At 41.3% G+C, this 27,527-nt stretch overlaps 4 protein-coding genes across 8 annotated transcripts; 3 read left to right on the top strand and 1 right to left on the bottom strand.

The window, feature by feature from the left end:
* Positions 1 to 1,322: 1,322 nt before the first annotated feature.
* On the top strand, positions 1,323 to 4,644 carry LOC121901920. The gene is made up of 7 exons (XM_042419016.1): positions 1,323 to 1,412; positions 1,515 to 1,565; positions 1,739 to 1,768; positions 2,830 to 2,853; positions 2,964 to 3,209; positions 3,443 to 3,541; positions 4,562 to 4,644. Exons 1-7 carry the CDS (start codon positions 1,361 to 1,363, stop codon positions 4,642 to 4,644), a joined length of 585 nt encoding a protein of 194 aa, XP_042274950.1. The 5' UTR covers positions 1,323 to 1,360.
* Positions 4,645 to 5,433: 789 nt separating this feature from the next.
* Positions 5,434 to 9,750, top strand: arl3l1 (ADP ribosylation factor like GTPase 3, like 1). Of its 2 annotated transcripts, none has more exons than XM_042419017.1 (6): positions 5,434 to 5,757; positions 6,538 to 6,684; positions 8,014 to 8,130; positions 8,614 to 8,664; positions 8,833 to 9,018; positions 9,255 to 9,750. In XM_042419017.1, exons 1-6 carry the CDS (start codon positions 5,740 to 5,742, stop codon positions 9,303 to 9,305), a joined length of 570 nt encoding a protein of 189 aa, XP_042274951.1. In that variant the 5' UTR covers positions 5,434 to 5,739; the 3' UTR covers positions 9,306 to 9,750. The 2 variants fall into 2 exon arrangements, with proteins under 2 accessions (XP_042274951.1, XP_042274952.1); XM_042419018.1 differs by having other exon boundaries at positions 5,435 to 5,757; positions 6,541 to 6,684.
* Positions 9,751 to 12,683: 2,933 nt separating this feature from the next.
* On the bottom strand, positions 12,684 to 23,370 carry LOC121901998 (soluble guanylate cyclase 88E-like). Its single transcript, XM_042419140.1, has 19 exons — positions 23,333 to 23,370; positions 20,309 to 20,516; positions 19,974 to 20,114; positions 18,877 to 19,016; positions 18,653 to 18,787; positions 18,436 to 18,559; positions 18,226 to 18,345; positions 18,013 to 18,097; positions 17,534 to 17,620; positions 17,175 to 17,292; positions 16,471 to 16,600; positions 16,136 to 16,282; positions 15,372 to 15,518; positions 15,122 to 15,278; positions 14,937 to 15,046; positions 14,723 to 14,812; positions 13,948 to 14,106; positions 13,702 to 13,839; positions 12,684 to 13,524 (listed from the first exon to the last, which is right to left on the bottom strand). Exons 2-19 carry the CDS (start codon positions 20,426 to 20,428, stop codon positions 13,372 to 13,374), a joined length of 2,301 nt encoding a protein of 766 aa, XP_042275074.1. The 5' UTR covers positions 20,429 to 20,516; positions 23,333 to 23,370; the 3' UTR covers positions 12,684 to 13,371.
* myoz3a (myozenin 3a) lies at positions 22,131 to 27,443 on the top strand. 4 transcript variants are annotated; one of them, XM_042419144.1, is made up of 6 exons: positions 22,131 to 22,279; positions 22,705 to 22,798; positions 23,796 to 23,959; positions 25,094 to 25,247; positions 25,877 to 26,060; positions 26,930 to 27,443. In XM_042419144.1, the coding sequence occupies exons 2-6, from the start codon at positions 22,714 to 22,716 to the stop codon at positions 27,111 to 27,113; spliced, it is 771 nt and encodes a 256-aa protein (XP_042275078.1). In that variant the 5' UTR covers positions 22,131 to 22,279; positions 22,705 to 22,713; the 3' UTR covers positions 27,114 to 27,443. The 4 variants fall into 4 exon arrangements, with proteins under 4 accessions (XP_042275078.1, XP_042275077.1, XP_042275076.1 ...); XM_042419143.1 differs by having other exon boundaries at positions 22,131 to 22,274; XM_042419142.1 differs by having other exon boundaries at positions 22,131 to 22,262.
* The last annotated feature ends 84 nt before the right edge of the window (positions 27,444 to 27,527 follow it).

Consider the following 27,527-nt stretch of genomic DNA (forward strand, 5'->3'; position numbering starts at 1 on the left):
TGTAATACTTAAGATATTTTCAAAACTATTATTTAATTTTAAATTAAAGGTTGTTGAGATCTTAGTGGTTTACCAGACTGACTGCAATTGGGAGGATAGTTTCACATTTGCCAGCACATCATCTTCTGAACAATTTGTACATTCCTCTTCAATAGATAACAGACATCAGATAGAGGGTGAAATAATTTTCTTTTTTTTACCGTTGCCCTCTGTGGTGGGGCTAAAAGCTTAGATAAGGGTCACAGTTTATAGAGTAAGGTTGGATAGTATTTAAGGTGGAAAACAAAAATTGATGAGTTTGTTCCATTTTCATCACAGTTATCTTTAAGGGGAGGCAATTGGCTCAAAGATGATTTGAATCCTCAAACCAGTTTGGTCATGTGGTTTGCATGTCCTCTTTGTGTCTGTGTGGGTTTTTTCTGGCGCCCTGCTTTCCTCCCGTCTGTAAGGTGCAAATGGTAGTGTGAATGTGTTCAATCTGTCCAGACATCCATGGAGTGTACCCTGCCGCTTTCCCAATGCATGCTAGAACAAGCTCTAGCCCCTCATGACCCTGAACAGGATAGAAAAAAGATGGATGATCAGCAGCACTCTCTACTGGCCACTCTGCAAATAAAAACTGTATATGAAGGCCCTGCATGACTTCAGTAACAAAAAATATTGTATCCCCGAATATTCAATCACCAATATCTCAAAAATTCTGGTTATTCCTGTATGTGTCACATTATATGGTGTGTGACAGCAGTGGATAATTTGCATAAGTAAACACTCTTTTGCTGATAACAGACTGTGCCTCAGCATACCTCTATATTTCTGTTTCTGTCTGTTTTCTGTTGCTTTCAATTTCAACCTCTGTGTGTAACAAGTGTAAAAATCCCATCCTTTCAGCCTGAATGTCATTCAACAACATAAAGTGGCTGCAGCGAAGCCATCATCTTTCACCATCACTCCCTCCCACAAACATACAAATAGCAGTATTGTTTGTGCTATTAAGTTCCTGGAATGAATTTATTTGCATTGGTATCAGTGTTTACGATCACTTCTACTTTGCCTTCACTGATGGAAACACCATTAGGCTAGGCAAAGCAGAGCAGGTCATCATTCAACCCTGTGTATGAGGAGGCAACACCACTGCAGGTAAACATTTCAGTGTTATAATATTTTTTTTTAGCTCAACAATTATTAATAATATCTCATGTAGAAGGTGTAAAACATGACAGCGCTATTAAACTTGCTCCTTCTAATTTGTTTAAATGCTGCAACATTAATTCTAACTTAATTAGATATTTTTTGTCTCATTCAACTCTTAAACTTGTTCTAAACCAAAAGCAAATTAATGATTAGTCTTTTCTAATAGAGAATGGTTATGCAAGGGATATCCCTATATATTTTGCTCGGCCATCTCTTCATTGGTAAGGAGCCTCCTTTATTTTTACAGTATATACTGTGTACTTTTCTCTTTCTCTGTATGCTTATTTAGCTCTGTACATCTCCGTTTCATTCTGTTATTATAGCTCATCTTCCTGTCCAGTGTCTCGAATGTGACACAGGAGAAGCTCTGGCAGGTAAAAAAAAAAAATGAATAAACTAAAACCTCTCGGTCTATTTATAGACATCACACAATGCAGCTAACACAGCTAGTGCACCTGAACAATATGTGCCATTAAATAATTGCAAGGCAAGTCACAAAGGAAAAATGTTCTTAATGCTGTTCCTTCTGTCTCTCTTTTCCCTATAGATTGTCTGCCCTGCAAAGACAATGGTTGCGGTTAGTATCCTCTTTCTTCTCATGTTAAAGATACATCCTGTGGATTTTACATACAGAACAGTACAGTAGATACAGTTAATGAAGGTGGGGTGTGGTCATAGAATGAGGTTGACTCAAACATGGCAAACATGGGCAACTTGAAAAATAAATTAAATGCCATAAATATGATTATTAGTCTAAGGAAATTTATTAGATGTTTTTACTTAAAGTAATAATCTCAAAGATTTTCATTTAAATCAATGTATGTTAAATCACTACCTATCACCAAATAAGGTAACACAATGGTGATTGAGCCTATGGCCCACTAGTGAAAGCCCTGGCATTTTCAGCATTACAAACTCTCTACGTTTGTTGGTAGCGACATTCCCGGGAAAAATCACAAGCGACACACAGTTAGTGTCGCGTTTTCCATCACCCGCCAGAGAGGGTGATGGAGGGTGATGAGGGTGTTTTTAACAGAGGTGTTAAATTATGGCTAAAAGAGAAACAACATTGTTCTCACACCTAATACCCCTGTATGGACACACCTGTATTTTTTTATTTATGTACTTGTGTATGTATTCTTGTTTATCCTCTGATCTTTCTTGTTTTTCTTCTTTACATTTTAACTTTTATATTCTATATATCTATCTGCGGACTCACAGTACTCTACACAATACACCCACTTTACTACATGACACATCCACTTGGTTAGGTTTAGGCATGAGGAGTGAGACAGACAGGGTTAGGGTAAGAATATCGGAGTGGGGGCGTGGGTGTTGTGTAGTGAAGTGGGTGTATCATCTAAGTCTGCAAGACTGCAATTAGACCCTTCTCCATCTTCAAGTACGCCGCTTCAACTTGTGTGTGAAGCGGCGTACTTTTATCTCTGGTCTCTGCTAGCATTTCTAACTGCCAACGAAACAGAGATCTTCAAGATTGTTACTTGAAGTTCAGTAAGTTCATTCATATTCACAGAAAAATGCTCCTACGTTATGAACACCTGTGATGGGTCATGTATGCTCTGTTACAAATTAAATGCTTACTGTAACTCTCTTTACTCTTTTTGCTTGTATCTACAGATATTCCTCCAAAATGCAAAAAAGGTAACAATATCTTCTATCTTCTTTTGCAGTGCACTGAAACACATATGGTGATATTTGATTACATAACACTTTCACTATTTGCTTCCCCGCCTGCCCATAAAACTTTCAAGTGTCTGTCATCGGCCCTGAATCCAGCGTCGATGAAGGTGAAACCGTCACTCTGATATGTTTCCATAACTTTACCAATGTGAATCTGACATTTGAGTGGCTAAAGGATGGGAAGCTCATGAAAGACCAAAAAGAAAGCAATCTGACTCTAAAAGAAGTGCTCACATCAGATGAAGGCTGCTACATCTGCAGAGTGAATAGCTCTCATGGTAGTTACGAGTCTCTGCCACACAGTGTCACTGTAAACAGTAAGTAGACATGTCAATGCTTATTTCACACAGCCACACATTACTTCAGTTTTTGCAATGTAGATTGTTTATTGAACTTGTTATCCAGAAACCTGAATGTAGTGCATTTGATAATTTATGAATTCAAAATGAAACAGAAGAAAAGCTCAAAAACCTCAGTAACCCTCAACAGCATGTGTCTTCATAGTCTGTCTGCTGTTTCTGCCTTTAACTGTCTGTGTGTCTTCATCCAGATGGCAGTGTGGTGATCCTGGTTGTCTGTGGTGTTTCAGCTTTGGTCCTGGTCCTGATAATGGGGATGGCTATGAAGCTGAAAATGAAAAGAGACAACAGTAAGAGCTCATTTCAGGCTGTCTGTGCCATAAGAGAACACAGAAAGCCAAGTTGAGAACAAGCACCTCTGCCTTCTCAAATACAGTACCAGTCAAAAGTTTGGACACACTTTCTCATCGGGGAAGTGTCCAAGCCTTTGACTGGTACTGTATATCTTACTCTCTAAGTGTAACTCACATGTGTATATATATATATATATATATACACACACACACACACACACACACACACACACACACACACACACACACACACACACACACACACACACACACACATATGTACACACTGTAGGTCTGTGTAGGTCTGTGTTACTCCCAAATGTAACTGTACAAATAATATATTTCAGTAGTTTGACAATAGTTGGACATTTTGGGAGATCGCTGTCTTGTGAAAAGTGTGATGAGAAGATTGATACAACTGTTTCATCTTTTTTTATTTTTTGTTTTTTGTACGGATTAAATAAACGAGATATAACATGTATCCAGAAGAGTTGAGTCATGGACAACTAGACTAGATTCCTGAAGACGTTTCGACCACTTATCCAAAAGGCCTCCTCAGTTCTGGGGAGTTGTAGGCATTTAACCTCTGTAAGGTCGTTTATACCTTGAGAGTGGCTGAGGTCACATGTGGGACGTTTTTACTGCTTGTCTGTCATGTGAGAGTCATGTCAGAGTCTAGAGTAAAGATATAACGTGATAATAGCGTGATAATCAGCAAGCTTCAGAGGTACTGGTGGGTGGATTTTTTTTCGTTTGAACAGAGCCAGGCTAGCTCTTTCCACTGTTTTCAGTCTTTCTGCTAAGCTAAATTAACTGGCTGATGGCTCCACATATATATTTATAAAGATGAAAGATATATTGATCCCCTCATCGAAATCTCAGCAAGAAAGCGAATGAGCGCATTTCCCAAAATGTCAGACTATTCCATTAATTTTTGCATACCGTTAATTCAAGAATTTTACCTCTTTATGTAGACTGTATTATCAAGTGTGACCTCTCCCCTCTTTCCCTTTGCAGTTAAGCACAAAGAGAGGAGGAATCGGAGGGTGCAAGCTGGGCAGAGTGGTGGTCCATCTCCAATCACACCAAGAGAGTCCTAAATAAGAACCATTACTATCACATACAAAATTCATGAATACTAATATTGTTTAAGATTTTGCTGATGTAATATTTGATTTAGAAATAAAATAAATTAAAAAATTAAACTCTGTCTTTGAATAAGGGTGTGTGATCAGGTGAGGTGGTGGGCTTATGTACGGCCACTTCCAGACCAGGGTGTATCCATTGTGTAACACAGCATTCATGTTAACCACGCCCTCTGACCAGAAAGCCTGTTCAGTTGAGGAAAAGAGCCTAGAAATGTTTTAATCCAGACGCAGGACAGGCGTGCTAAAACTAATCCCGCTGAATGCTCTACTCACAGGAATGCACACTAACAGACGACCCACACAGAGGGGCTTTATAGAGGCTGGCATGTAATGGATATATGGGATGATAATGCTATCCACTCCTCTCCAAGAGAGGAGGAGTGGATGTGGGATTTGAGAGTTGACTTATGAACACAGAAATAAGTTCCCTGGTTCAACAACATATAATCCTTTGAAGTTTACGTGTTAAGCTCCATGCAAACTGCCAGTCCATGTGCTGCAGAGTGTCTTTGTTTTTCTGCATTAACACCATTCCCCCCCCCAGCCATATGGCAAAATTTCTGGAATATTTTCCTTTTTTTCCCTCCTAATAATATCCGCGTGTGAGTGTGTCAGGAAGGACTGTTAATTCAGTTTCTTCCTATAGCAGGTGGCTAAGGGATAATCCAGGTAAAGCCACTGCAAAGTGGAGATGGAGGGATGTACAGAGGAAGGGGGAGGGTGGATGGGGTGGCCTTTGCATGGATGACTAGGGCTAATTCTGGCCTCCTAATCCTGGTCCCATCTACCCTCCCCCTCTTCCTGCTTGCTAACTCCACTGCGGCAGTAAGGAGCAATTGACGCCCAGGTAGACATAACTATCTCATACACACACACCGCTTAACCCACTCAAGTTTACTGAGGAGGAACAGGGGGAAAAAGATACAGACCTGCCGGTACCTTTCTGGATAGCTAACCTGGGCGACCTGGATAGCTAACACACCTGTGTGAGCCTCACTGGAGAATGTAGCTGCGGCCCTTAAGCCAAGCCACAGGAAACACGCCACCATGGGAGAAGCTCAAAAGGTAAGTGGACTGATCTGGAGCACAGGACTTATAAAAGCAAATGTGAACCTTTGGTATTTATTTGACAGAAAGAACTATTCACAGGTTGGTATGACTCCAAAAGTGTCTACCATCAAGTGTTTTACTGTTTTTCTGTACCTGGATGCAACTGTCTGCTCTGATGTTTGGATTATATAAATTCCTTGGTTTGTCAAACAGTCTTGTTATAAAATAATAACTGTGAATATACATCTAAATTGAACCTCTAATTCACTTTGATCTCTAGTTAATCACACATACTCGTTAGTGTCTATTACCTAGAATCCTATATTTAAAGCTACAGTACCTCTTTGATCAGCAATGCAACAGTCTGTGTGGTTGCGTAACCTTGCCTCAGACTAATCACATTAAACAGCGCACCATTATATGAATGGAGCCCCAATCAACACCGGTGCTTTTGTAAATGAAGCAACATAATGGGGGGTGGGAGGAATATGGTAGCTCCAGAGTACAGAGGCTGGAGGCTGGTAGGTGGAGCAAGATGTGTGCTCAGCAGTGTTGTATGTAAGGGGAGCTTTGACCTCGAATCAGAAAGAGGTCAATGGTTTTTCATCAGTTTTCAGATGTAAAGTATGTCTGAGAACTGTGTTTGTCTTCTTATTTATCTCCTGATATAATCTTGGATGTTTCAGAGTGTATTATCAAGGAAAATAAAGGAAATAAGATCTTGTTTTTTTTTATATTAAAATTCTGGTCAAATATATAGTCTTTCCCTGTCCCACCCCGCTCTCTCCCTCCAAGCAGGGCTTACTCTCTGTCATTGAGAAACTGAAGGGATCCACAGAACAGGAGGTCAGGATAGTGCTTCTGGGGTTGGACAATGCCGGTAAGACCACCCTGCTGAAGAGCCTCGCCTCTGAGGACGTGAACACCATCACACCTACACAGGTGAGGGGAAGTTCAAAGTCAAAACTCACACACACACTCACACACATCATGACCTCAAGGAAAGTCACTTACTTAAGGGCATAATTACACAGTACACCGCATCTCTGACTGACATGCTTGCAGATGTGTAAAGCATGCATATGTCTTTCGTGTCCTTCATTTTGATTTAATTAATCTTACCTAAAACAGCTGAGGAACTTTATAAGATAATTACCTGATGTTCATCATTAAGTGTATTTTAGATATACAGGATGCAATCAGCCAGAAATATTTTTTTAACCAACAAGTTACCACCTGTTCTTTAAAGACCAGCACAGTTTGTCTGCCGTCACTGAATCATTTTGTAAAAATAGGTGCAACTTTTTTACCAATCATGTTGATCTTGTGTGACTGAAGCTTTTCAAAAGATAGTTTGTATTTTTACAGTACTGTAACGCAGCATTATAAAACGCAGGGGGATTGTATTTAATCTTGTGAGACCAGCTGGACCAGCGCACGCTCTCACTCAAAGTAATGGGATTCAGATGACCTTTCCTTTTCTAACACGCTGTGAAATGAAACGATTGGTCTTACAGCGCACACGCTTTAGCCACTAATCAGTAAAATAATGACGTGAGGATGTTAGATCACACTGTATGTTAAATAACCGTCATCAGGAGATAAACCACATCCTTATGTGACCTTCCTGATTTGAATGCTCTCAACACATTTTCTGAGAAGATCCTTGTGTTGTCGTGAGGACTCTTTTTTTTATCACCCTCTTCTGATGTGATTATCTAACCTTTAATATGATTATCTAATAGCCTTGTGTTACTCTCACAAGACAAGACATAAAGCAGATGTATTGCCAAGTCCTGGACGAGTCTGACAGCTCATCAGACTCACGGCAGAGAGGATGCAGTCCAGTACGACATGGCAATAGTCACCACAAATCCAAATCAGACTTGACACATAAACACATAGACTGCAGCTGATCCTTCCAGTCTTATCCTCAGATTTGCTCTTCAGCTTGCCCTCAGGATGAAGTTGTTATACAACCTTGCCGACCGAAACAGAAAGGAGCTGCGTTATGAAAAAGGGTGGCGGATTAACACAGTGACCATTTTCTTGTAAACACCTGGAGCACATGTTGCGCTCCTGCTGATACGTAATGAGGATATAATAGGGAGTGTAAATAATTCAATACATACACCTGTGTTCTGGTACGTTGGCAATTGGCTCCATAACCATTTGCAAAGCTCTCCAGGTGCTGCATACTAGAACTGTGTTAAACTGAATGCACTGACATGAAGAAGAGTGACTCCAGCTGCAGTATGTGTTGCACTTCAGGGCTTCAACATAAAGAGTGTCGCCTCTCATGGTATGAAACTCAATGTCTGGGACATTGGAGGACAGAGGAAGATCAGGCCCTTCTGGAAAAAGTACCTGGAGAACACAGACCTGTTGGTGAGTGACATTTCAAATTAAAATTTCTCCAGGGAAACATCTGGTTTATTCTTTATTTGGATCCCCATTTGTTGGTGTGGTTGCAAGTCTTCCTGTGGGTCCACACAGGTCTTCACTGAACAGATATAACAAAAAGCACATGATGTGGAAGCACAAAATCCTAATAAAATACATACATTTTCACAAAGAATGTTTAATTACTCAGGACAGGACACCACATATATGCACAGGTTAAGCATTATTATTGTATCTTGATGTAGGGACTTGTTACTCAAATTTTAATGCTTAATGAGAACTATATTTTCCTTTTTTTTTTTTTAATTCTCAGCAGCTATATGCTAAACCCAAGAGTCACTGACACCTTCAGGAGTTAACATGCAAATAGCCAAATGTTGAGAGCAAAAAGAAAACTTTTGACCCATGAATTTTTTGAGTTTTCTTTTAGTAAATGAGAGTTTTATTTTATTGTGTTTTTTCTTCCAGATTTATGTTATTGACAGTGCAGACAAGAAGCGGTTTGAGGAGACGGGACTGGTGAGTTTGATGCACAGTTCTAATTTCCACATGCAAACACATACTTAAAATAAACCCAGTAAAACTACTTAAAAATGAAATTCACCCTTAATGAAATAGAATATATTTGAAGCGTGTTGCTCTGTAAGGGAAAAGAGAAATTAACTAAATGTGTGTGTGTGTGTGTAGGAGCTGTCCGAGCTGATTGACGAGGAGAATCTAAAGGGCGTTCCGGTGCTCATCTTTGCCAATAAGCAGGATCTGGCCACAGCATCACCGGCCAGTGAGATTGCCGAGGGACTCAATCTGCATACGTACCGAGATCGTGAGTGGCAGATTCAGGCCTGCTCAGCTGTGTCTGGGGAGGGAGTCCAGGTCAGACCCAGTCCCAACTTTGATTTATTGATTTCACCGCAAATGGGACCTAATTAACCATATAAAAGTGCTCCCTGCCTCCCCTTTCAGTACAGCAAGTTACTGAAAATCAGTCTGAACTGTGTTTAATGGAGGCTTTATTTCTATCAGTAATTTGTAAGTCCTAGTTAGTTGAATGGTTTTGAATATCATCCTCAATTATGAGAGTGATTTTTTTTTTTTTTCCCCCCTGACAGGATGGCATGAACTGGATTTGCAACAACATTGTGAATAAGAAGAAGAAGTGAACCAGCATCCCAAACAACACCATTATTTTCACACAAGGGATTGAAAAAAATATCTCACCTCATTTAATGTCAACACACCTCACCTATGACTGATCCTTGACCCCCTAACAGATTTGAATGATAATTTTGTTTTTACAATTTGTGTCATTTTTATGAATATTTTGCAAATGTAGCAAATTTAAAGAAATGTTTGAACTACAATAAGTGAATTAGACACTTATTAATCACTGTACTGTCCTCAAAATGTATGTTTTTGATCCCCTTATCCCAAGGATCCTTTGTCTGGTGAATCTGTGTGCTTTCCTGAATACTGAAAAAAACCAAGATGAGTGTGTAGCCATGTAGAACTGTTGGGGTTTGTCAGTTACACAGACTCCAGTTCAGAGTGAGTGTAAAATATGTGTGTTGAGATTTTTGACAATAAAATCCTTAGCCATTTCTGCTATTTTGCTTTTTTTTGTTTGTTTTCAGATCTTATGTAGCCATCACCAACTCTGCACCGCATTGCATGCCGACATGCACAAACAACTCCAACAGGCATATTTAATGGTCAAATAATAGGGTTAAAACTGTCAGTGGATGACAGAAAACATGTGAATGTGGATGCTGGCGTTTCCCTGAGTGACAAGAAGAACAATAACAAGCTGATCCGCTCCTGCAAGGCTGTCATCTTGCTTTATTTCAACACCACGACGAGCGCTTACGCTGAACAGTGAGAGAGACAACTGAAGAGCAAAAAAAAGAAGAAGAAGAGTGTTTACAATTATAAACTTGCATGGCAGAACAAGATATCAAATCTTCAAGGCGCAGCAGAACAAACAGTGCAGGAGATTACACACGGAGAGGTTGACTAATTTGCAGCAGGAGACTTTTCCTCAAAGTCTTTGTTTTATGTGTTAATTCTGGGAATATTACATAGCATGCAGTCTCTCTTGCAACAATGTGCACATCTGTTAGAGCTTGTCAGGGCGTCTTCTTGCAGTGGTAGTTGGCTACATGACACGTCTCAAGTCCAGCTGTGAGCTCCATGTGTTCTCCCAGCAGAAATACAGTTTCTGAGAGCAACTATCAGGAAATATCCTTCTTCACCTTCTACTCTGAGATCTACAAAACTATTACTGATTCTTATTAGACTTCCTCAGTCTTTACCCACAGATGGTCCATCTCTTCTGGGACAATAGCGGTCAGAAGCCTCTCCAGGCTTGGAGACACACACAGCTCTGTTGTCTTTCTTCACTTATTTGTCCTTTAGACTGACCTTGGTGTCGATTAAGTCCTCCATTCAGCCATTTTGGCTCTACTGAGCTGCAGTTAGGTTTAATGGATCTTTTGTTTCTATTGTCTGGAGCTGTAATTAACCATCTGAAAGCACTCTAAAATCACATCAGCTGGCAGGCTTTGTTCTGTGTCCTCCTCTACATGAAATTATGCTAATGATTTTTTTTCTCATCTTTTATCTGATATTGAGTGGTTTGAAAAACAGAAAAAACAGCTTTGTGGTTTACTTGCTAAGTGTTAACAAAATGACTGTATATCTTCACTGTAATTGAGTCATCTCCATGGTGACTAATATTTGGATCAAGTCCCAAAGCATCTTTAGGCATCAACTCCTGTTGAGGGAGCTCAGCAGGGGGTGTAGGACCAATCACAAGTTGTATTAAAGGATTATTATGGCCGTTTGAAAGAGACCAGACGGTGCAGGAGCTGGGCTGCTGGCAAGATGAGTTTGCATTTTACAATGTGTTGTTCAGTGATGCTTCCTTAACCAACAGGTGGCAGTGTTAGACAGCCTCATTAATCTCAGGGCCGGTGATGAGGCTCTGCTCTTAACAAATCAGTGATTTGACATGCACTCATCTCACTAATTTGTTTGCTTTTCTTAAGTCCAGGGTTGATTGGGCAAAAGCCTTTGTTTTATACCTGTAAAACCTCAGAAGAACATCATGTTACAACCTGTAAATAATAAACACTTTCCATAGGCTGCAGGTGAGTACTTTAGTGCTGTTATATCCCAAATTAATTTCACTATCATCTGTTAAATATCTCCTTATATCTCCATTTAGAGATTTTAAAATGCATTCTTAACATGATATATGATGTCACTCCCATGCTAGTGGCCCCTCAGCAAGTGTTTCCATGGCAACCCCCCCTGTTATTCTTGATTCACCAGCAACCTATCTGCTCTAGTCCATCCCTCCCTCTCTTGTCCTCCATTTCTTTCATTTTCCCCAGCTCTGCTCATCAAAAGAAACCCCGAGTCCCTCACAGAGAGACTTGACACAACTGCACCAACACGTTCCAGGTAAGAACAAAAGACACATCTGTGTTTGATTGTCTGTGAATAAGGGGGGAAATGAACCAGCTGCTTTTAAATGTATAGATGTTTTTGTTACCATGCATTAACATTGGAAAGACAATTGTTATGTTAAGAATATGATGTACAAATCTCTAACTTGAAAACTAGTTGGGTAGCTTACTGTTACTATTACATTGTTTGAGTGTGTTGTTCATGTTCATCTTTCCATAAACCATTCCAATTATAAAAAAAAATTCTTCAACAAAATATTCCTTAACTACTTAGGGAACACATCCCTCCCATCATGCCGCAAGTTGCCCACCTGGCCTCCATGCAGCCAGACCTACCCACAGTGACCCCACGCCCCAGTTTCAACGTCACCCAGACGACCTTCAGCCTCCTGACCACCACCACACTGCTCCCATGGGAGGAGGTGCACATGCAAGTGCACACAATCCTGATTGTGGTCATTTTTTGTGTGGTCTGCTTCCTGCTCCTGCTGGCCTTCTTCTACGCCTTTTGCTTCCACTGCTCCATCAATGCAACACCTAAAGACTCACAAACGGCCAATGGATGCAGCCTAGATCGTGAGGACGCCACCTTTAAGCGCAGTTCATCTGATGGCCAGTCAGTTGGGAATGTTGTCTGACTGGGACCAGGATAGCTAATATTTAACTGTCTATCAATGTATTAATGTTAGGATTACATTATTCTTAGTTTAGTGGCATGTGTGGATGTGTGTCACAGTACCTGTAAGCAGTGGTAATTACACCTCCCTTAAACTAAAGCATGAAATTTAAGACAATGTATGAGTCATATATTGATTTAATATTGATTTTTGCTGGAGCAGGATTTGGCTCTATATAAATAAAACTGACTTGACTTGACTATGTTTGATACTAAGTTCACTGGAGTTTAGGCAAGATACACACACACACACACAATAAAAACATACCCATATATCCACAGAGAAATGTGTACAATAAAGAAAAGTGTCAAACGTATGCTAATGTAAATGTGAGTCTGAATGCCAATGCCTTTGAGTGACAAGATAAACAATAACAAACAGATCCGCGCACTGCTCAGCAGTCCTCTCACTTTATTTTCTTCCGAGCTGACAAGCGTTTACAGTGTGCTGTGGTTGTGTATTCGATGAGACTGATACAGAACAATGATTCAGACATGCGAGATGAAGGGGAGAGCGAGGAAGAGGGATGGAGGCAAGATTCAGAGTCATTTCTTCACAGGATGAAACAAGATGTCAAAAAAGACAAGGTGCAGCAGAACAAACAGTGCAGGAAATAACTGAGCTTGTGTCCAGCTGAACCACATGGCAGTGAACACTTTTGGGTACTAAAACAAATTACACATTGAGTACACAGCAAATTTCCCAGTGTTGACTTTTTAGTGGCTTTGAGGTTACTGGTGTGAGGTATTAATTGGTGAAGGGTCAGCTCACACAAGTGTTAAATTAACACTTGTGGTTGTGCAATGTAACACCACGCAAAGGCCACTGGAAACATCAAGTATTACAAACTAGTGTGTGTACAAATAACACATCATTAGAGATTGTCATGGCATCACCATAAGAGCTTTGTCACCTCTAGCATCAATGGTCAAAAAGACAAATTCCTACAGCATTCCTATCTGGCGTAACATTCAGTGCTTTGAGTGAGTTGTACAAAAAGCGCTTTAGAAACAGTGATATGTATGAATTACTGGCTATAGCATCAGTTGGCGTCTGATTGTGCACCATTAGTATGTTGCGTTTCATGACATGGTGCACATGGCGCTCTTGGAGCAGCGGGAGTCACAGGAGCTGTCGTGGGACTCCATGATGGATTCTCTACTGTTGGACTCAGGCGAGTCCAGTTCCAGGAGAGGATCCTGGAGGCCGTCCTGCAAAGCGTCCTTATAGTGGGACTGGGGAAGAAACAGGTCAATTTATCACAAAAAGACACTAGTAGGTAATGACAACATCAAATCAATCAGGGTTTTAAATATATTTGTGTCATTAAAAGTGTTTATTCACCTACCAAATTACTTGAATTTTGATAGAATCAGTTAGAGGCAGTTCTGGCACCAGATATTCCCTCTCACCTTATGAACAGACATCTCCTCCACCCGGCACTCCTCCATCGACTCCTCCAGAGAATGGCCTGAAATCTCCATCTTTATACGGTGAGAACGAATGGACTTGACATCATCCTCGTCCTCCCCTGCAACCAGTGGGAAAACCTAGAGGCAAAAACAGAAGAACTCACAGAATCAGAAATGGCGATGATAGCAATGAAGCAAACAAGAGTGTGTGCCAGCCAAGCGTGACTGTCTCGGCTATATTCGCACCAGTCCCTCCTCATCCCCTGTGGCCTCAGGTGCTGAGATGGTGGCCTTGCTGATGGCTTTGCTGATGGTCTGGGTCTCAAACTGAGGACATGCCGCTTGAGCATTCCCATCTTTGTCCCTCTTTCCTTTAAGCCAGTAGGTCTCAATCTCAACGTTCCCCTAAAGGATTGACGGATGGAAGAAAGAGGTAAATAAAGGATATAAAGATGACTAACATATGCACAAATATTCAAAGACATGTGCTCATAGGCACAATTTCTTTTATGTGGGGGAGTAAAAAGGCAGATGGCGAATTTTCAATAGTCAAAAGTCCCTGATGAAAAATGGCTGCTCTCTAAAGATTGGCAACTGTAATCAGCTGCCTCGGAAACCTTCGGGAGTCACTTTGCTGGCACTATCACTGAATGTACAGGCTCAAAGTCAGACCCGCTGATAAAATAGACTGGCAAATCAACAAGCAAGCTGCAATTACCAGCTCTGAATACTAAGTGTGCTGGATCCCCAGAGCCAAAACATTGTGAGTTATTATTATTTTATATTTCTTTAAAATCCAGTTGCTGATCCTCCCCTGACACCAGTTACACTCTCAGTGTTGGATCCCAGGAAGGTTGTAGCATGCAGAAAACATGTATGTCCTCTTAAGTGATCATCACTGTGTGTTACTCATATGTCCTCCAACAAGTAATTAGCGCTTTTCTTTGTTTTTATAGTAGCTGAGGAAATGCATTCAATGTGGTGGGTGCTAGTTGCTGTGGTGACAGTCTTGACCCCTGACCTTAATAGTAATGATGCCCCTCCTTTCAAAAATGAAATGACTTCCTTTCAGGTGCTCGTAAGTGGCACTGCTGAGCTGGATGTGCATCTCCTGATTGAGACAGAGAGTGACCAGTCACAAAATCACAGAAAAAAACTGATGCATTACTTCAAAAGTGATATTTACACATTATAACATGTTTTTAAGCATTATTTTCTTTCTCAATCTTCCATACCTTTCCGTTGCTCTCCATGGCAGACGCAGTGTGGACTGTGTCCCCATGTAAACCGTAACGCGGCATCTTATGTCCTACCACGCCTGCGACGACCATCCCAGAGTGGATGCCTGAAACCGGAACAAAAGGTCAGTTCACTCAGTCAAACACTGACATAAACACTCAAACACACACATTCAACCCACCAACACGGATTTGTATGTTGTTGCCGTTTGAGGGGTCTTTCAGGTGATCGATGGAGCGCACCATGTCCAAGGCCATGTCACAGATGTTATGAGCGTGATACTTGGTCTTCTCTGGAGCCCCGGCTACCACCATATAGGCATCTCCAATGGTCTCAACCTGGAAAGGAGAGAGGCAGCAGTTCTTACACAGCAGCACCTATGCTGTATATAAAGTACATTACACAGAGAAAAAAAAAAAACAGATGCAAACCTTGAAGACTCGGTGCTTCTCACTGAGCGTGTCAAACAGAGTGTACATGGTGTTTAGCATGGAGACCACCTGCATTGGAGTAATGTGGCTGCAAATGCGGGTGAACCCAACCACATCACTGAAAAGAATGGTAACATCTGGGAACACCTGGGAGAGAGGAAGGAAGTTGATTCACTGCAAACACACACACACACACAGTTGAAGGAAGCATATTTTAGTGTATGCATTGTTGTGCACCATCAGCAGGCTGCTCCAACTCAAACTGAATTTCACTACAACAAGAAGTTTCCAGTGTGCCTCATATGCTCCAGCATGCCCAGGCAAGCAGTAAGAAATCCAAGGATTTATATGAGTATGTGTGTGTGTGTGTGTGTGTGTGTGCGTGTGTGTGTGTGTGTGTGAAGTAAGCCTCAAGCCTTAATTTGTAAGAGGTGATGGGTGCTGCTTTTTTAGAGCCAAAAACAAGATAGTGCTTGGGTGTATATGAGTTAAACAGAAGAAAATGTTAAAGCACTGAAGCAGTTGTTTCTATTGTTTTTGACATGAAACATGGTTGGTGTTGTCAAGATTGGTGCTTTTCTTTTGTTTAATATTTTTAAGGTATTTTATGCCCATTATATAGATGAAAGTAGAGAAATAACATGAAATGAGTGAAGAAAGAGATGCAACATGTTCCTGGCAGATTGTTCTACTTTGGATTGTTTTATTGAGACGTACTGTCTTTGGCAAAACACATATTCTTTTCTCTGCTCTCCAATCCTGACCTCACAAGTGTTTACAGCCGGTTCTCCTTTGCGCAACCTTTTTGCCACCGGCTTGGGAATCATCCTGTACAAAAGGTCATCAGTCTTCTTCATCTCGTAGTCCAACATTTTCATGCTCTCCTCTAGTTTACTGGACTTCTTTTGCTCCTGCATTCTCAACAAGGAACAGGGACAGAAAAACACTGTAAGTTTGAATTTGTTTCTTTCATCTCAGGCGGTAGGTGTTCTGGGGCTGCTAGACTGAAAGAAGGGCTTCAGAGCGATTTTGCATAATGCAGAGTGACAAGTGAGCTGATCACACATATAGAATTAAGCAGCACGTTGGTGCAGTGAACCTGTATGAGAGCTCTCTTCAGCTCCTCTGACTGCTGCGTGCCTGCCAGCACCAGGTCTCTGCTGGAGTCGTGCATGCTCAGGTCATTGATGTACAGGCCGGTCTTAAACATAGCACTCAGACTCTCCATCCTACACACACACACACACACACACACAGAGTTAAAGAGAGAGCAAGGAGAGGACAGAGACAATGATAACATTAATAATATGTACTAAAATAATTACAGATTCATTTTAGTAACAAGAGCAGTGTCTATAAAACTGGGGAACAAAAATATATTTTTACTATTCTACAGTATAAACAATGTAAGAGGCGTGATATGGCATTTACATTTCAGTAATTTTGTCAATACAGACATAAGGGCTTCAGCTTGCAAATCAAAATGTTTTAGAAGAGGAGGGAGATGTTTTGGTAATGTACTCTGTGGAAAACACTCTCAGTTGCAAATGGGTTCCCATTAGGCTCACAAGAGCTGCACTGTCTGATTACAAGCTAATTAGCAGCTCATTTCATGCATGGTAAGTGCTGTTAGAATGGGCCCCTGATTTGATTCACTGCCCAGGCTTTTATTTCCAGCCTCGTAATTCAGTTTAGCGCTAGTTGCTTTTTTCAATGTTTTACTTTTCAACTGCAGCTTTTTCATAAAGATCTTTGTCTAAGTGTGTATATGTGTGTGTGTGTGTGAGTGTGTGTAGGTCTTACACAGGGGTTCCCAGGAAAATGATGGACTCCCACTCTGGCATGTATCTCATTTGTCCTTTTAGTTTCAGGCAGCGGCTCCCATCGCCCCAGCTCTCCATGGCATTAGCGCTGTTACCGTCTAAAAGAGGAGCACAATCAAACCAAACCAACGAGACAAACATTTTAGAGATGAGTTTCAGGTTGAATTTCAGCTTTAGATAATAACTCCACTGTGTTAACAATGTCATCCTAATGAATTTCTTTTGTAGTTTAATATATCTGTGTCTTTAGTAGGTTTTTTTTGTCAGCCTGACTGGTTTAGTGTCTGTATGCTCAGGTTTTATATATGTCTTTTTAGATAATAACAGAGAGGTCATGACCTTTGTAATCATCTCCAATGATGGACTGGAAAGCCATGAGCTCCACATCTACGTCAGCAGAGCGATTGGCATTTTCATAGTCAGAATCTGTGGGAAACAGGGTAAACTATCAGAGCCATAAACACACATATTCACACCCTCCACCCATGACAACCGACAGTTGGGATCAGCTCCACTGAATTCAATCAATTTAAGTTGAATTAAGGCATCAAACAATTCAATTTCAGCAACTGTGGCACCTCCTAAACTCTCTTCTTCAATTTAACACCACTTTCAAGGTTAAATGTTCATGTTCAAGCTCTCACATAACAACGGACACCCATTTTGCTGCGCACCTGCTCTGTTCCTTATCTAATGAAACTGAAATTGAGCGTGTCTCTTGCAAGTGACTGCAGTGAAATTGATCTGACCACAAGCCAGCGAGTCCTCGCCCACAAGACACACACCCCTGAGAGTGTTTACATGGCTCCCACTCTTACTCTGGACTCGGTTGTGGAGGTTCCTCTCTCTCTTCACAGGCTCCTTGGACATGATCTCAAACAGGTTGTTGGGGTGGGAGATAATCTGTGAATTTTGTTCCACAAATCTTAATAGCTGATCTTTTACATTAGATTAATTGTTGTTTATTGCAAATTACTGAGGCCTTAATTGCACTGAAGCCTGGTGTGAAATGAGTACATGTGAAGTCTCACCATGTTCCAGGTGAACTCCACTAGGGGGCGAGCCAGCAAGAAGGCATCGTTGATCTTCTTTCCATCCAGATCAGGGAAGACTGTGGCTAGGCCTGAGCCTACATTGTGCACCACCATGTCCTAAAGAATCAGAGAATCACCAGGATTGTTCTTTTACTTAATTTATTGACTGCCCATGATGAATTTACGAACGCAACTCAGAACTATTACCTGTCTGAAGACGATGTTAAAGGGGAACACCTCAAAGAAGAAGTCTGAGGTAATTGGCAGAATCTCCTGCTCTTCCTCATCCTCCTTCATGATGTAGCGGTAAGCCGAGTTGTCAAAGTTCAGCCTGCACGGACGCACAGATAAATTCGTTTTCTAAAGTTTAAAGTCGAGTATAAAGGAACTGTGCCCACCTGTGTGTGTGTGTGTGTTTGTCTACCTCATGGTGACATGAGAGTAGTCTCCCACCATCTGCTCAGACAGCACCTCCACATGGATGTCTGTGTCGTAGAACTGCTTCCCCATCTGCCTCAGCTGACCCATGGCGTAGTGCAGGTAGCCCTTGCGTTTACTCCTGCAGGTCACGGAGATTAATTGCACACCTTTCAGTCTCCCACTACTTTTATGTTTGATGCCTGATAGTCTATCAACAAACTCTCAGACCTGTAGTGGAGGGTGACTCCAGTGGCAGACTCCTCCTGGCAGAAGAAGGTTGGGGGCTGCACTTTGGGGTAGCTGAAGCGCAGGTATTCATGAAGGTTGTCCAGGCCATTGACAAAGTCACGTACATGACGGCCCAGCACCTGAATTCAGAGACAGAAGGTGGCAGTTCATGTCTTCCCTACTTGTAATAAGTTTTATATTATAATATTCTTAAAGTGACGCTCCAACGTGACACAAAAAGGTACATTTACTCATCATGGGATGTAAGTTGTCAAAACTGTTGTAAAATGTCTCCTGTGACACAGGAAGTTAACTCTGTGAAAATAATCTCAGTGTGGGTTTGGAGACTTTAAATTCAACACGTCTATGATCCACAATTTAGGGAGCTTAACAAACACTAGAGAATAAAAATCTGAATGTCTTGCCCTCTGCTTGACTGTTCTTTTTGTAATCTGTCCTTTGTGAGTTCCCCGAACTGCACCCAAATGGTGCAATACTAAATCACTGGACTCTCCCTTTAAAAATATTTTTACATCTATTTTGCCAGAAAATCACTGACTGCATTATGTTACTCAAATTCTCAATTCATAATTCCCCAAAACAGCTCTGCAGAAACATTCAAAATAGCTATTTTTCTATCAATAAGGGCCGGACAGAAATTACCCCAAAACCAGGGTTAATAATACACCAAACTACAATGTGTGCATGGATTATTATGTTGGATTATTGCATCCTGTATTCTATTGATAACCCCTGATTTTAGAAAATGTGCAAAATCTTAATGGTTGTAATTTTGTGTGACATAATTTTCTACTGACTTTAATAGAATTCAATTGAATCAGTTACAATTATTTCTTCATTTGTGTAAGGACTACATAAAAACCCTTTAATCACAATAATCCTTTTAGACTACAACGACAAGGATAAAAGATTTAGTTTTGAACAGTATAGAGTATATAAGATACTCTGTCAAACATTACCATAGCACTGTGGTAGTATTTAAGATACATAGTTCTGTGAGCGTTAAGTTATTCTCTCACATATCTTGTACAAGACAGCAGAGTTTTGACAGTTTCGAGTCTGAGATTTTTTCTCACCTTGAGGATCCTGTCATAGCCATATTTCCCTACAAATCCCAGGAAGTAGACACCCCAGGAGTTCATCAGTTCATTGTAGGGTGTGCCTGTCACTCCACTGGCTGCCTTTGCAATACGGGGAATCACACTCTCACTATACACCTGCAGGTGCACATATACAGACTTTAGTGCCTCTAGAAAAACACATTTTTTGATTGAAAAGTTCTCGACAAAAGCAGACACAGTGACAGAGAAAACTTGACTGCAGTTGACATGAATGATCAAAAACAGGACACATTTATTACTATTCTACTCGTGTGTACAGTATCATGTAGAATTATTTGTTTCAGAAATACCTGGTGGGTGACAAAGGAGTGTAACCTGACATCAGCTCTCTCTCTGACCAGCTTCCACACATCGTCTCCATACGACTCCTTGATGAAGTCATGAAGACTCTCACACAGCAGTCCATACATAATGTCTCTCTCAGGATTGAAGCTCAAACTGAGCGCTGGCAAGACAGCTCCCCAACTGATTGACTTCCAACAGTCCTCCCAAAAGCACCTGCAAGCAAATAAGAAAAGTTCAGAATGATGACTTTTTCAGCACTGCAAGCTGAATTTTAATGCTTTTAGCTCTCAGCACGAAGTTATAAAAAACATAGTGATACTTTTGCTTTCTCCTGCCCTCAAGTACACCTGTGGAGCTTTGAATTTCCTCAGACAAACCAGCCAAATAAGGTTTGGGAAACAGTTTTAAAGGTGCTCTAATTACACAAGCCCTTGTGTTTGAATGGGCATCTATTGTTCCTGTGTCAGCTGTCAGCTCCTGGTGGCTGTTCACCTCTCCCCATTGTGACATGAACACACCATGGAGGCCACCTTTCAAATGCAGATGACACCTGTCACTGGAATTTGTCCTTTATTCTTGCTATTGTTCTTGCAAGAAAAACACTTCAAATTGCTGAATTATTAATAGACACTGAAAATTATTTATAATTGTATTTATAATTATAAGCTTAGTCTGAATAAACCGGCAGTACATAGATTGATTCTAATTACTAAAGCTCTGTGTGATACAGAGACAACAAAAGTGTTAAAAGGAAGCTACTCACCTACTCTGGTTTCTCTTTATAAATATTGCTTTTTGTACTCAACAACTGTTAAACTTATATAGTGTGTCTGCAGATGATTTTCTGTGACTCAGAATGACTCCACATTTTCTTTCTGAGGCTGGGAGGCTCCCCACTAGGGGATAGGGGTATTGTGGAGCAGGGCAGGTGCAAAATCGATATCCAATCTCAACAGGGATAAAGAAAATGTTTTTTTTCCTCCGGGCTTCCGCTGAGCTCAATGAATCAATTTGTGGGGGGAAAAAAGCTGCTCGATAAAGACTAACTTGAGTCCAAAAAGGGCAACCAAATATAAAGTTAAAGGGCATCACATCTAGTGTGACACAAAGTGTTGGTTTATGAAATCACAACTGGAGTTTCTCAGCAGTTGGTAAGCTGGTGGATGAAAAAATTCAACAATGGCAAAAAGATTTTTATTGTTATTTATGACAATCTGTCTGACAAGTGTGTAATAAGAGACATGTAGAATGCCCATAACTCACAGCAGTGTGAAAGAAAAGGACATTAAAGGTCCAAAATGGAAGAGCAAACTGCCAAAGAGTTTAACCTTTGACCCTAAACTGGAAAACGGAATCACAACCTCTGATCGCAGTGACCCCATCAATTTACAGCTGCTCCTGTAAAACTGTCTGTACGTGGGAAACACGTTGTATTTGTAAGCAAGTAAATGAGCGTGTATATCACAGTAGTTGTGTAGTGTTCTACAGAAGACAGAAAAGAGAAAATAGAAGTTGAAATTGTGTTTGTGTGTATTTTTGCAGAAGAGAGGTTGAATGCTTAGCCTCTCTGGGAGCTCAGTGTCACTGTCTAGTCAGCAGCTGTTATTATGCATACACACACACACACGCACACGCACTCACAGGGTATCAGATTTTTATTATCAAAGAGGCTTGAGGTCAAGATGTAAATCTTTATACTTGCCCCTTCCCCCTAATCACCATTTCATTACCCCCCCTCCTCCCTCAACACTCCCCCCGTCCATCCTCACTCTCTTTACCCCCCTGCTAAAATAACCCAGTGAGGTAAGTACTCAAGGAATCCTGGGATGAGTTTTATACAGACTGTTCCTTCTCTGCTAAGGAGTGTGGAAGCATCCCAGCTCCAGTGCAGGATAAACCACACAGCCATCCGGACCGGCTCCGACACCGGACATACAGACAGACAGGCAGCACACACAGGTGAGGACTGAGGTGAGGTGAGTAGTGACACAGGATTACTATTGCAACAACACATCATCAGCAGGGGGGAAATAACCTGTCTCATGATGGTTTAAACCTAAAGGAGAACAAGATAAATGTAGAAGATCTTTTAAACAAATGGTGGAGATGGAACAGATGAAATCATACATTTCTATGATGATCTGTGATGCTGCTTTAATTCATCATTATGCACTATGGATTGCCTGCAATGTGAAACTTTTGATCTTCTAATACGTGAAGTTATTGACAATAAGAGGATTAACAACATAAGAAGCATTTTAATTTTAGGAACATAATTAAAATATAAGTAAGGAGATTGCTAGAAGTTTTTTTTCTTACTTTTACCACAAGATCATAAGTCATTTAGAAGCAATTTGCAGTAATAGATTATATGTTGTATGAAAATGTCTGTGTCTATCAGAGGACAAAGATGATGATGATGCAATCTGGCCTGGATGACACGGCTAAGCTGAGGATGTTGCAGGCTAAGGCTCTGTCTAAGGAGGTCAGAGGAGGTGAGTCTGGATGTATTGAACTGACACACATACACAATACTTGGAAGTAAAATTACACACATATTGGTTTATATATTACGTCAGCAACTTGTGTGTGTTTACACCCATGTTCAGACTGTTACAGTGTGTGATTACATCCGTGTCTGTCAGATGTAATTGAGACAAACATTAAAGTGTGTTAGTCCACATGCAGTATGGCACACCCAAATCCCAGGAGTGCTTGTGTGTTGATGAAATTCTCCAAATGTTCCAGCAGGGACCATCCCATTTGCACTGTTTGTTTTCCAGCGCTGCCCGCCAGCTAGGCTTTGAAACCGAGTCCCCTAAACTCAGCAAAATGTGACTCCCACCAGTGAATTTAACACAGGCCGATCAAAGGCAGCTCCTCGAGGGTGGCACATGCACAGATTCCTCCAAACACTTATCGTGTGTGAGAAAGAGGGCCATCCGCTTTCACATGAGTCTTTCATCCAAAGATCCTATTTATATGCCCAGTTACCCATGCAACCCTGGACCACAACAAACATTACACACCCTTTGACATCATCAAGAGACTATTTCAGGCCTTCCACTGTGCCGTGATATAACATGAGCAGAGACCCTGAGCAAAAAGCTGTGTGGATTCCAACTTAGTGATGCTCCACAGTTTTGCTTTTTTAAATCGGTGCCCCTCAGCTGTTTGAGTCGACAGAAACAAGAAGATCAGAGGAGACATTATGATTTGCCAAAGGTCCTTATTAGTCTGTGTTACTTTCTTCTCTTTCCAAATGTCTGGAAGTTGCTGCTATCATTGCCTTTCCTCTCACGATTAAATGTCATGATGTATTTATGCAGGGTTAGAGTCAGCTCATGTCGTGCCACACAACACGAATAGTCAATGAACAAACCGGGGGCAAATAGATTTCACTATTCAAATGCTGCAATTTGGAACATGCATAGCAATATTCAGTGGAATCACTTATTAAAGCACCTTCATTTCTATGTCATGTTGTGCCAGAGGGTCTGAACCTGGGGAAGAAGATGAGCGTTCCAAAAGACGTGATGATGGAGGAGCTCAATCTTCCATCTAATCGAGGCTCTCGCATGTTTCAGGAGAGACAGAAGAGGGTGGAAAGGTTCACACTGGAGAATGCTGCCAATGGTGCTTACAACACCATCAATGTAAGGCACCGACAGGGACGGCGCATAGCACACGGTGACTCATATGCAAAGCACTTAACTGCAACTTGAACAGACAAAATTATCAACGCGTGGTCCTGACATGTAGTTTATGCCTAATAGCTGCTTGCTAGTGTACTGGATTTATCAAAGAACTATAATTAATGGGCAACGAAGTTTGTCTGCTGTCTCATTTCTTAAACATCTTGCATGCTTTCTCTCACCTTAATGAATGAGTGACACATTAAGAAAAACAAAACAACCCTTGTAAGAGGAGATGTTACAGGGTTACTTTGGTAATTTTTAGTATTGCCTCTTCATAAGGTTGGACCCATAAGAGACATACTTTTTCAACCCCTTTCTGCAGACCCCTTGGTGTGTTGATGCCGGCATCCAAACTTAGTTTATATGTGAAACAAGTCACTCATTAACCAGAACAAAGTATCATTCAAATGTGTGTCTAAGAATTATTAGCAACTCTTAAGCTGTGAATATGTGAAATTAGAAGTTTGTAAGTGTTGCTTTGTAATTAATAGAAGTATCTTCCAACCCCCTTCTCTTTTCATTACAACTGAGTGCACCATGCCTAAATGGAGAGGATATTTAAAGGCATTTAAAAAACTCTATGATGGTTTTCTTTCACTACTAAACAAACATTTGCTATTATAGCAACAAGAAAAAGTGGTTACACCCTGAATATATGCCAATAGAGTTTTTGAAATGCCTGCTAACTCATAAGGAGATAACCAGAAGATATTTTCAGCAGAAGAGGCCTGGATATTCTCCCATTTAGTTTCTAGCATGACTCAAGCCTCAGACACACTGGATCTTATGCTTCCCGTAATGCAATTCAATAGCATCTTTTATTAGACCTCTCCCTGCCTCCTAAATGCTGCCCACCTCTTGCAAACCCTCAATTTATAATGCAGACTCTCTGTTAAAAAGTCTCAAGGTCAAGCTGAGATAACTCTGATTCCTCCCTCCAGAGCCACAGAGGACATTATGCAGCTGTTTTCACAAGCTGAGCAGTACTCCGTGATGAGTCAAGTGAAGTGAACTTCGTGTCTAAAATCTGTGGAGTAAAGTATTTAGGGAGTAAATACATTCGCACGAATCTAACTGGGTTCACTTTCCCAGGCCCATCCAGAGGCCGTTCCTCCTCCGCAGATCATCCAAGAGCCACAGGGAGGAAAGGAGAACCAGGCTTTCTCCATCCCTGGTAAGCATAGCCTGGTCATGAACCTTCAGAAGACTGTAGCAAAGAAAGGCAGTCCTGATGTCCTCGCTCCAGGTAAATGTTAACACACAAGGATGTAGAAAGGATTGCCACAGACTGCCACAAGTCATAGGACTAGTTCACTGCAATGACAAACGCTTGAGCAACGCCAGTGCCTGGACAAAGCCGACGCTTGGGCAATGCATGGACACTGTGATCTGCTAGTATTCACCTTTTATATGGAAATGTGTGAGCAAATGAATTTGTGATATTGGGACCAGTGCCAGGGGAGTTGGCATTATGCAGAAAGCAATTATCTTTGCTTTTTGTGAGCATCTCTACTGAATGCTGTTGTGTGCTCGGCCTGACAGAAGGCACTGCTTACAGTGTGACTGACAGTGTGCTAAGCTCTGTTTATTATCTGGGATTCACACTGAGATCTAATTACTGTAGTTCCTATTGTTGATAGGAGTGACATCAAAGAGATTTATTTGCATTAGATTCTGTTTGTGCTTTGTTGGGGATTGCTTTTTTTTGAGTTAATAGGTTTTGTAATTAGTTTCAAAAGCACAAGGATTATTCATTTTTCTCAACACAGGGGACTGAGTATTGCTTAGTTGGGATTTAATGCATGAAATTAAAGTAACACTGCTTTCACCTTGCCAAGAGAGGTATAACCTTAGATTGAACCTTTTCTCTGTTAGGATATTCTGGCCCTCTGAAGGAAATTCCTCATGAGAAGTTCAACACAACAGTAATCCCCAAATCCTACTCTTCCCCTTGGAGGGAAGCTTTGGGAGACAGGGAAGAGCTCCTGGCTGTCCTCAGTAGCCAGCTGCCCCAGCTCCCACACAGACAACAGCCTGCCAACTACAGGTGCTTCAACAGGTAAAATCCTACCTTCATATCTGCACTTCCAGTTGAGGTTCAGTTCAACTAAATGAACTAGACGTGACTAGAGAGCTTGGGGAAGATAGGATCAGTTTGTAGTTAGAGAAAATGACATGTTCACCTCAACTAAAATGATTCAATCCTGTTCTGTGGAAGCACATGTTTTCAGACCCACCCATCTTCAAATAGACCCCCAGATGACCTAACCATGTTATCCATCACAATCATCTCTTCCCTCGGCTCCACTCCATGTTTCCACAGTTTGAAAAATAATCCAGTCTCTGGCTTGCACCTCCTTGGACTGTAGCTGCGTGATGGCTATTTTGAACCCTGGTTCTTGAAAGATGATCCACCGGGTTTGCGAGCTTTTAATGCCCCAACACAAGACAGATTACGCACGAAAGGGAATCACCTTTCTCATGGCACACAAGGAAGTGCATCACACCGGCGAGGCAGAACAAAGGTTAAACTCGGGCAGATGGAGAAATAGAGAATATATGAAAGCCAAACTCAGACTGTACTCATTTAGTCAGTCACTCGCTCTGCCAGCCAGTCTGGAACTTTACCCTCTGTGGAGGGATCTGTTTACACCCCAAAGATTATTATGAAATTATGAAGCCTTAATTAAATCTGAACTCAACTAATAGTTAGAGCAGCTATGCAAGTAGAAGAGGTTGAGTTCACTACACAGTCATCCTGAATCCCCCAGTGGGCGTAGAGTTAAATGAGAGATGACCAGATATCATGTACCATCTGAAGGTTTTCCCCCTTTATGGGAAGGAGTGTGAGCCATGTGATACTTCTGCCAGGAACATGAAACACAATGCTTCCACCCTGCTTAGTAAGGACTTTTCTTTGTCTCTCAGATCTGCCATGCCATTCGGGGGCGGTATGGCCAGCAAGAGGGTGATCCCAGTGATTGGCTTTGAGGCAGTGGAAGCCCAAAACCTGCCCAGCATCGCTCTGGAAAACATGTGTCGACGGCCCAATTTCAACAGAGCACCCCGGGGATGGGGAGCTGATTACTCCCCAGAATCTAATGAACTATGAAAAAAAAAAAAGCTGATAAGCTAAAGACTGATATATGCTTGCTCCTCTCCTCCTACAAATGAAAGATCCATGTTTATCAGTAGATACTGCAGGGGAGAGGGAAAAGAAAAAAAACACTCCTGCATGATATAGCAAGTGCTTTGCTACTGCTGAGTGGTTTGACCAGCTGAGGCTAACTCGGGATAATGGAATCAACAGTTCATTACCAGTCGAGTCCAGGCAGGACAATGCCGCCACAGGCCGCTCAGTCCTACCTATCCTTCCTTTGCTCTTAGCAGTATCTTATCCAATCGATGACCAGACTTCTTGTTGTGTTTTTCCAACCCCCCCCCCCCCCAGTCTCCATCTGATTCTGTTCACACTATGGCTCTACATCTTTATCTCCCCTCATCAAGGTGCATGAATATTGATGAA

Source organism: Thunnus maccoyii, chromosome 8, assembly GCF_910596095.1.
Source record: "Thunnus maccoyii chromosome 8, fThuMac1.1, whole genome shotgun sequence".
Lineage (NCBI taxonomy): Eukaryota > Metazoa > Chordata > Actinopteri > Scombriformes > Scombridae > Thunnus > Thunnus maccoyii.